General features: G+C 40.5%; 1 protein-coding gene across 1 annotated transcript; it reads right to left on the bottom strand.

Moving 5' to 3' along the window:
* Positions 1-380: 380 nt before the first annotated feature.
* Positions 381-9996, bottom strand: LOC139324096 (ras-related and estrogen-regulated growth inhibitor-like protein). Its single transcript, XM_070953754.1, has 4 exons — positions 9858-9996; positions 8382-8435; positions 3574-3650; positions 381-806 (listed from the first exon to the last, which is right to left on the bottom strand). Exons 1-4 carry the CDS (start codon positions 9994-9996, stop codon positions 381-383), a joined length of 696 nt encoding a protein of 231 aa, XP_070809855.1.
* Between the last annotated feature and the right edge of the window lie 363 nt (positions 9997-10359).

Raw genomic sequence — 10359 nt, 5'->3', positions numbered from 1 at the left:
TAAGCTCTTTGTAAATATCAAAGTGACTACAAGTACTGGAGTTGGTACAGTACTAGCACCACATTAATACGGGACTCCCAAATTCCAATTCCAACTTATTTGGGTGGATTTGGGCAAGAAGTTAATTTTCTCTTGGGCGAATCCTTTTCTTCTGGTGTTTCAAGCATGGCCATTTCCTTCCTTTGAGAGCCCCATTCTTCTTTGAATTTGCATCCGGGAGAGCCATCTAGACCAACTCTTGGATTGATTCTCCTTCGGCATTAGCAGAATGAGGAGGCTGACACTCCACATCGGCAAAATCCATGCTCCACTCTGCCCAAATAAGAGAGGGGAAAAACAGGATGTTCTCCCACAGTGTTTACAGAACATTCACCTTTTTTTCACATTGAGTCTGTTCTTTTCCGAGCAAAGACAGCAGATACACTCTTGACGATATTACGGATTCCTGTGCCTTTTTTCAGGGCCAGTTTGGCCTCGCAGATGCGTTCTGCCAAGCCATGGAAGACCATGAGTGCTCCATGATAGGCTTCGGCTGCTGATACCTCATAAAACTCACAGTCCATGGAGAGGGCCAGGAGACGTCCCTCTTCACTGGAAACCTCCCGGTGATGGTGTAAATCTCGCTTGTTGCCCACAATAACAATGGGCACTTTCTCCTGGCTTGGACTTTCCTTGGTGGCTTTGATGAACTGGACTTTAGGTTGGACACTGTTGAAGCTGGCGCGGTCACAGATGCTGTAGACCAAGACAAAGCCATCAGCCCACTGGATGCGCTTATCTTTGGATGAGTTGTCCTCTGACTTCTCCTAAATAAGAAAACACATTTGGCCAATAGATTGGTTGGACCGAAAATCATAATTATTTGAGCAAATGCAGAAAACAAAAGCAGTCATGCCAATAATGGTTGGTGTCAGTGGCGAAATCCAATTTTTTTTTTACTACAGCTTCTGTGGGTGTGGCTTGGTGGGCATGGCAGGGGAAGGATACTGCAAAATCCCCATTCCCTCCCCACTCAAGGAGGAAGGATATTGCAAAATCTCCATTCCAGAGGTGGGTTTCAGCAGGTTCTGACCAGTTCTGGAGAACTGGTAGCAGAAATTTTGAGTAGTTCGGAGAACCGGTACTAAAAATTCTGACAGGCCCCGCCCCCATCTATTCTTTGCCTCCTGAGTCCCAGCTGATCTGGAGGAAATGGGGATTTTGCAGTAACCTTCCTGTGGAGTGGGGTGGGAATGAAGATTTTACAATATCCATCCCCTGCCACGCCCACCAAGCCACACCCACCAAGCCACACCTACAGAACCGGTAGTAAAATTTTTTGAAACCTACCACTGCTCCATTCCCGCTCCACTCTGGGGCCAGCCAGAAGTGGTATTTGCCGGTTCTCCGAACTGCTCAAAATTTCCACTACCGGTTCTCCAGAACCTGTCAGAACCTGCTGGATCTCACACCTGATTGGTGTGCTTGGCGTCATACCAAAAGTTCTGGAAAAACACTTGGAAAAAGTGGATAGAACCTCTACTCATGTATTACAAAAGCTGTGCCATTTGGGCTGTTCAGCACAAATATTATCACAATGTCTTTGGCTCTCCTAGATCCTTAGGAAGGATACGATACTAAAAACTATCTAATCCAATCAGAACTTTCTGATAAACTGCATGAAAATACTGACAACAACAACAATAGAATAAAAATTGGTACAATGTGGTTTATAAACCACAATATTCACAAGATATGTGAAATTAGGTAAAGGTAAAGGTTCCCCTTGTACATATGTGCTAGTCGTTCCTGACTCTAGGGGGCGGTGTTCATCTCCATTTCAAAGCCGAAGAGCCAGAGCTGTCCGAAGACGTCTCCATAGTCATGTGGCTGGCATGACTAAACGCCAAAGGTGCACGGAACTCTGTTACGTGAAATGACCAACCAGCAAATCATATTATGGCTTGGTACAATGTGAAAGCACAACTTCTTCCAAAATGAAGTCTGTTGTGAGAGACATCTTATGTTAGCTAAAACGCAGAGAACCACATTCAGCCGGTGTTCCCAGGCTGAATGCAGTTCTCTAAATCTTTGGATATGGCCCCCAGCATCCTTCCAAAAGGATCTGCCAAATCGTAACATGTCAGAAGGTGAAAATTCCTGATTGCATCGGAAACATTCACATAATTGTACTTAATTAATGTAATTTAATTTTCATTAAATTGAAATTAAAAGTCACACCCAGTTTTTATTCTCACTTTTTCTTCCCCAAGCCTTTTTTGGAGTTAAGCATTGACATACGACTATGTGGTTGCTTGAACTGAAAAGGAAACTGACCTCAAAATTAAACCAAAGTATAGGTAAGTAGCCAGGAGCAGTGGTGAAACCCAAAATTTTTCCCCACCAGTTCTGCGGGCGTGGCTTGGTGAGCGTGGCAGAATCCTCATTCCGTCCCTACTCCTGGGGGAAGGATATTGCAAAATCTCCATTCCCACCCCACTCCAGGGGAAGGATACTGCAAAATCCCCATTCCCTCCCCACTCCTGGGGGAAAGATATTGCAAAATCTCCATTCCCACCCCACTCTGGGGCCAGCCAGAGGTGTATTTGTCGGTTCTCCAAACTACTCAAAATTTCTGCTACCGGTTCTCCAGAACCTGTTAGAACCTGCTGGATTTCAACCCTGGGCCAGGAGGCATTTCGATAACAACGAATTCACCCCTCAAAGGATGCAAAAGGAAAGATATTTTTTTTTATATAAAACCAACCAGCATGGAGTTTTTATCACGTTCTATATTCTTCCATCCTTCGATAGTGAAGAACTATGGGATATATGTCAACTTAAGGGCCTTAGATGTAAAATAAGCTGCTTTGGAATGTATGGGAATGCAAAGACACTACTTATCTGGAACTCATTAAGGGAAGTATGTCTTTTTCCAGGTTGATGCAGGCATGGGTGCTTTAGGTAAAGGTAAAGGTTCCCCTCGCACATATGTGCTAGTCGTTCCCAACTCTAGGGGGCAGTGCTCAGCTCTGTTTCAAAGCCGAAGAGCCAGCGCTGTCCGAAGACGTCTCCATGGTCATGTGGCCGGCATGACTCAATGCCGAAGGCGCACGGAACACTGTTACCTTCCCACAAAAGGTGGTCCTTATTTTTTCTACTTGCATTTTTTACCTGCTTTCAAACTGCTAAGTTGGGAGAAGCAGTAATGGGAACTCACTCCGTTATGCAGAACTAGGGATTTGAACCGCTAAACTGCCAACCTTTTGATCGACAAACTCAACGTCTTAGCCACTGAACCACTATGTCCCCTATGCTTTAATGAGTTTCCAAAAAAAAGTCTTGTGTTTGCGCAGCCATTTATTCTCAAAATCCTCTTCTAAAACGAAGCGATGCACAACCCTACTGGAGATATTTACCTTATTAGTCTGTGAATGGTCATTAGCTCCAAAACAACAATGCAGGAGGAGGGGAAGAATGATTTAATTAGGCAGGTAGTTTGTGATTGAAAGGTAACTGTAGAACTCCGTTAGACTATACATGCACCCAAATACAGACACCCATTCATATTTATAGTGATCCTTGCTTCCTTACCTGCGAGCAAGGAATGTCCCAGATGTGGAAAAGAATCTCTTTGCCTTCTATTGCCAAACTGTGAGTGTAGACAGACTCTGGGTTGGAAAAAGCAGAAAGTTCAGGTTGCCACAAGCCATTCTCAAGAACTCCTTCCTTCTTTTCATGTATTCCATGTATAACCAATTTCGCTGTATACATGATGTACAATATGACAATAAAGGCTGTACTATTTCCTCCTGGGCCTCTCTCTTTGAGCAGCTTTGGGTGTAAGGAGAGGGCAGCTCCACAGAGCAAAGCCCGAGAGTTTTACACACAGCATGCATTTGCCCAACCCCTGCATGATTTGCCCTGATTGAGTTGTTTGGATGAGAAAAAAAGATACAACAGGCACTCTAAAGACCACACGCAGAGGAGTACCCAGTCTGCCAGAGAAAAGTTCCCTGAAGATGGGCTCCAGCATGAGTCCGAAGACAAAACCTCAGGTCCCAGTGACTGACCCAGATTGGATCCTGCAACAATATCCTGGGACATGTATGTTTGCCTTCATTTGTGAAAAAAGATATCTCTGTATATGTGTATGTACTGTATGTGTTATGTGTCTATCTATTATCAATCTGTCTACAGTGTCTGTCTGCCTCACTATCTGCCTAACTGCCTAACTGTCTGTCTGTCTGTCTGTCTGTCTATCTATCTAAAATAGAATAGGAATAGGAATAGGAATAGGAATAGGAATAGGAATGGAATTGGAATTGGAATTGGAATTGGAATTGGAATGGAATGGAATGGAATGGAATGGAATGGAATGGAATAGAATAGAATAGAATAGAATAGAATAGAATAGAATAGAATAGAATAGAATAGAATAGAATAGAATAGAATTCTTTATTGGCCAAGTGTGATTGGACACACAAGGAATTTGTCTTTGATGCATATGCTCTCTGTGTACATAAAAAGAAAAGTACATTTGTCAAGAATCATAAGGTACAACACTTAGTGATAGTCATAGGGTACAAATAAGCAATCAGGAAACAATATCAATATAAATCTTAAGGATACCAGCAACAAGGTTACAGTCATACGGTCATAAGTGGGAGGAGATGGGTGATAGGAACAATGAGAAGATTAATAGTAATGCAGTCTTAGTCAATAGTTTGACTGTTGCGGGAATTATTTCTTTAGCAGAGTGATGGCATTCAGGAAAAAACTGTTCTTGTGTCTAGTTGTTCTGGTGTGCAGTTCTCTATAGCATCGTTTTGAGGGTAAGTCTATCTATCCATCTATCTATCTATCTATCTATCTATCTATCTATCTATCTATCTATCTATCATCTATCTATCTATCATCTATCATCTATCTCCTGCAGAACTGGAGTGTCTGATCCAAGTACCAAAATGTTTTGTTTCATTTTATCCTTAACAACAATCCTATGAAAGAGAAATAGGATTTAGCTGAAGACAAACTAGTGAGCCTCATGGTTGAGACATGATCCTGCATTTTTCCAGTCCCAGTTCAACACCCTAACACATGTCCTGTGCTGGCTTTTCATTGGTCTTCTTTAAAAAAAATTTTTTTTCACCATCTAAGTGTGATATTACATATGTGGTGGACATGTCCACGAGCCAGAAACTATTGGAGTAGAATTAAAACATGGTTAGAAGAAAGGCTTCAACAACATATTGATTTAAAATCGGAGCTGTTCCTATTGGGTATCCTACCAGAGAAAATTAGTAAAGAAAATATATGTTTGATTATACATGTAATAACCGCAGCGAGGATAGTATTTGCGCAAAGATGGAAAGCAGAGAAAATCCCTTCAGAAGGAGAAGTAATCAAGAAAACTTTAGACTGCAGAAATGAATAGATTGACTTTGATAATTAAAGAAAGAGAGGATATGGAATATTTTGAGATATGGAGACAATTTTACTATTGGATTTATTTATTTATTTATTTATTTATTTATTTATTTATTTATTTATTTATTTATTTATTTATTGGTTCAATTTATATGACACCCTTCTCCAGAGAGGATATGGAATATTTTGAGATATGGAGACAATTTTACTATTGGATTTATTTATTTATTTATTTATTTATTTATTTATTTATTTATTTATTTATTTATTTATTTATTTATTGGTTCAATTTATATGACACCCTTCTCCAGAGACTCAGGGCAGCTGAGTAACGCACAATGCGTTAAGCAATAGCCTTCATACTTTTGAATATACCTGCTTAGTAGGGCTTTCGGCCCCCCCTAAGTGGTGTTCTTTTATATACAAAGTCAGCTTATTGCCCCCACAATCCGGGTCCTCATTTTAATTACCTCGAAAGGATGGAAGGCTGAGTCAGCCTTGAGCCTGGTGAGATTTGAACTCGCAGTAATTGCAGGCAGCTGGTGCTACTTAACAGCACTTTAGTCTGCTGCGCCACCAAGGGCTCTTAATAGTTAGAGAAGAGATATAGATAAATGTATTAAAAGTAACCAAGAGAATGTTATAATAATTGAATGGTGGGGAGAATGTTGTAACAAAGGAATGGAAAATATTAAGAAAGGATAAAGATAGGGGTAGCAATAAGATGAAGAAGTCACCGAAGAAACACCTAGATGATGCACTGAACGACTGATTATGTATTGTGTGTTTGTTTGTGTATAAAATAAAAAAATTTGACAAATAAAATAAGTGTGATATTAGATTGGTTAATTTCATGGCAGAAGGAAAGAAACAGCATTTTGTCTTCAAACAAGCTGGTGACCAAGCCAAGATTTGCTTGATAATGGTTTTAAATAAACCACAAGTGACTGTATTTGCACATTCCATTAAGTCAGTGTTTCTCAACCTTGGTAACTTGAAGATGGGTGGACTTCAACTCCCAGAATCCCCCCAGCCAGCGCTGCTGGCTGGGGGATTCTGGGAGTTGAAGTCCACCCATCTTCAAGCTACCAAGGTTGAGAAACACTGCACTAAGTCAAATGAAACAAATCGTCCTTACCTGGAAAATATAAACTATGGCTTATAGCTTACCAATATTATTGTGCGCTTATCTGAACATGTTTTACATAAATAATGTTCCTTTAAAATGAAAGGGTCTGAGGATGACATACGGTGAGCAAACCTGGCTTTTTTCAGCCTAATTTCGTCTTTGGGGGTATTGCTTTAAAATAAGAGTTATTTTCCTTTTGGACAAGATGTATAAAGCTTGCTAATGGCCTGGCTAAATTGGCCTGGGGTTTGTTTAGATTCTACCTCAAGCGTTCTGAAAATACCCGCTGTGATCTTAAAATAATCATTTATCACTTCAGAGTTTCATGTGATCTTGGTCAATTACTGTGCTGCTTAAATTGGTGCTGCTCAGTTCCCCCACTCTTAGTATTTTGGGGGAAAAAAAACATCTCTTTTGCTGGGATTTTAAATGCTAAATGATTTTGAAGCCTAAGGAACTGTTGATTTGAAATTGCGTTTTAAAACTTTAATCCATCTTCTTTTTCAAGTTGTTAGCCATTTTACATATGTGGTCATATAGGATATATGGCATGATGTATGTCATATGTGATATGAAAACATCATCATTGGCATCCTTCCGTCTCAAGGGACTATGGTATCGTGCTCTGGAAAGAGGTCCTAAAACAGCATCTAGTGTTGACTAAAAAGGCCAATTCGATATGAAAACAGTATTCCAGTATTTGAGGGGCTGCCACAAAGAAGAGAGGGTTAGCTTATTCTCCAAAGCATCAGAAGGCAAGTCAAGAAATAAAGGATGGAAACTAATCAAGGAGAGAAGCAACCTGGAATTAGGGAGAACAATTAACCAGTGGAACAGCTTGCTTTCAGAAGTTATGGGCGCTCCATCACTGGAGGCTTTTAAGAAGAGACTGGACAGTCACTTGTCTGAATTGTATAGGGTCTCCTGCTTGAGCAGGGGGTTGGACTAGAAGATCTCCGAGGTCCCTTCCAAATTCCTTGTGTGTCACACTTGGCCAATAAAGAGTTCTATTCTATTCTATTCTATTCTATTCTATTCTATTCTATTCTATTCTATTCTATTCTATTCTATTCTATTCTATTCTATTTCTATTTCTATTTCTATTTCTATTTCTATTTCTATTTCTGTTCTGTTCTGTTCTGCTCTGCTCTGCTCTATTTCTATTTCTATTTCTATTTCTATTTCTATTTCTATTCTATTCTATTCTATTCTATTCTATTCTATTCTATTCTACTCTACTCTATTCTATTCTTTCTGTTCTATTTCTATTTCTATTTCTATTCTATTCTATTCTATTCTATTCTATTCTATTCTATTCTACTCTACTCTACTCTTCTCTACTCTACTCTACTCTACATTCTATTCTACTCTACTCTACTCTACTCTACTCTACTCTACTCTACTCTATATTCTATTCTATTCTATTCTATTCTATTCTATTCTATTCTATTCTATTCTATTCTATTCTATTCTATTCTATTCTATTCTGAAAGCCATAGATGCTAATCAAAAGAAACAAATGATTTAATCAAGGATAAACAGGGTAGCATTTTTAGTTTGCTTTTCATGTCCCTATGAATTTCCTTTCTTCCCTATCACCCCCTAACCCCAACCTTGACTATTTTAAGATGTGTGGACAGCAAGTCTGACTGGGGAATTCTGGGCGTTAAAGTCCAGATATGTTAAAGCAACCAAGGTGTTAAAAACACTGCCCTCCCCAAAAGATATTCTTGAGGGGTTTCTTGTGGGTGTCCAATGCGATGGTCCATCCATTATCCACCGTTCCCAGGATGAAAGACATTATTAACCAGCTCCAAAATTGGGTAAAGGTCCGAACACTCACCCATGTCTCCATATTCCCCAATAAACCTTTTGGTAAGGAAACGCACCGTCAGAGCTGTGAAATAGAGTGGGAGTTGAAACTGTTATATAGAACAGATGGGGCAGGAGGAGGAATGGAAAAGGATGTTATCATTCAACAGCAAAAAAAAATAATTGGAAGCTGTTCTCCCTCGCACCCCACATTAAAAATAAAACCAGCTTCCAAATCAAATTCAAATATTTAAAGACCCGTTTCCTCAAAATTTACCTCTGTACCGTAACACGTTACCCTATTTTTTATGTTTCATGTAGACCCTGAAAATTTATTTTCAATGGAAAATAACGCTCAAACTTTTGTAGAATCCATGTTTTCAGCACTCTCCAGGTTATTCCATTTTTGCAGAGCTGAAAATTAATTGCCCTAAAAAGCGATCAGCTCGTTTGCAACACTATATTTCTGCCTCAAATTTTTGCTTATCATCCTAAACACATTTAGGCATTATTCTAGACTTACTTACTCAATGATAAACCCACGTATTATTATTATTTTTTTTTGTGGGGGAGTGGAGGGGAAAGGAAGCTCAAAAATTCCCTTTCGTCCCAAACACATCTTAAGGTTGGCAACTTACAAAAAGCACATAATGTGCAAATCCGATCATAACATCTCAGCTCAGAAGGTTAAGAGATCCAGATTGTGGCTGGGCAGAAGAGCTCTGAATTCAACAAGACTCACTCAGTCTTAAACATGCAGATAATTGCAATGGAAGTGCTGTGGAAGATCAGAATTGTGACCAGTGGTGTAAGGTAAAGGTAAAGATTCCCCTGGCACATATATGCTAGTCGTTCCCGACTCTAGGGGGTGGTGCTCATCTCCATTTCAAAGCTGAAGAGCCAGCGCTGTCCGAAGACGTCTCTGTGGTCATGTGGCCGGCATGACTCAATGCCAAAGGCACACGGAACACTGTTACCTTCCCACCAAAGATGGTCCCTATTTTACTACTTGCATTTTTTACCTGCTTTCGAACTGCTAGGTTGGCAGAAGCTGGGACAAGTCACAGGAGCTCATCCTGTTACACGGCACTAGGGATTCGAACCACTGAACTGCCGAACTTTCGACTGACAAGCTCAGCCTCTTAGCTACTGAGCCACCACGACCAGTGGTGTGAGCAACCACCGTGATTCCCTTTCGCTCTTCTGCAGCGCTTACGGGATCTGACAAGCCGGTTAGTAATTTGTTTGGTTAATGAAGCAGAGAACTGTTTAGCCATATATAAATAGTATTACTCATTAAATGTTGCAGCATTGCATTTTACCTGTCTACCATTTCTGGACAGGGCACCTTTCACTTTTCATTGATACCCTGCACATTGAAGCTTGCATTGCATGTTTGCAAGTTTCTTTCTGTGGGTTTTTTTTTTTTTTTTTTTAAAAGCGGAGAGAGATTATTTCACAGCCTAGAATAGCAAAACGCCCTGGAGTAGTTTTGTCGCCAACTTACCTGACTTTCCCACGCTGTCTGCTCCTAGGACCACCACGTTGGCTTCCATTTTCACAGGGGTAGAAGTGGAGACCTCTGCCCCAGGCTGGTGGTCAGGAGTGAAGCTGGCACTCCTGCGAAGGGGGATTCGGAGGACCATTGAGAAAGATCTCTTGTTTCGTCCAGACTATATCAGCTGGGGAAACTGTTTCAGCTGTTTTCCCCCGTTCAGTCAAAACAAGAATGAGTCTTTCTCACTTGCCACCAGTGGGAGTTATTTGCATGGATCATACCAAGCCAGAGGAACCGAAGGGGTTCCCTTCCTGGAAACTACTAACCAACATATTCTTAAGAGCAATAAAACCAGAATGCCAGTGGTCATCACTCAGTTAACAGATCTAGCAGGCTAATTCTACTCCACCCCACATCCATGGATAGAATGAAAATTAACGATGGACAGGACCCACCTTAGAGCAACTAAAGGATTCGGGTGGGACTCATAGTCTTCTGTATCTGTAGGAAC

This window comes from Pituophis catenifer, unplaced genomic scaffold (genome assembly GCF_029215685.1).
Source record: "Pituophis catenifer annectens isolate HBS135680 unplaced genomic scaffold, rPitCat1.0.hap2 SCAF_14, whole genome shotgun sequence".
Lineage (NCBI taxonomy): Eukaryota > Metazoa > Chordata > Lepidosauria > Squamata > Colubridae > Pituophis > Pituophis catenifer.
This window is presented reverse-complemented; position numbering and strand designations above follow the sequence as displayed.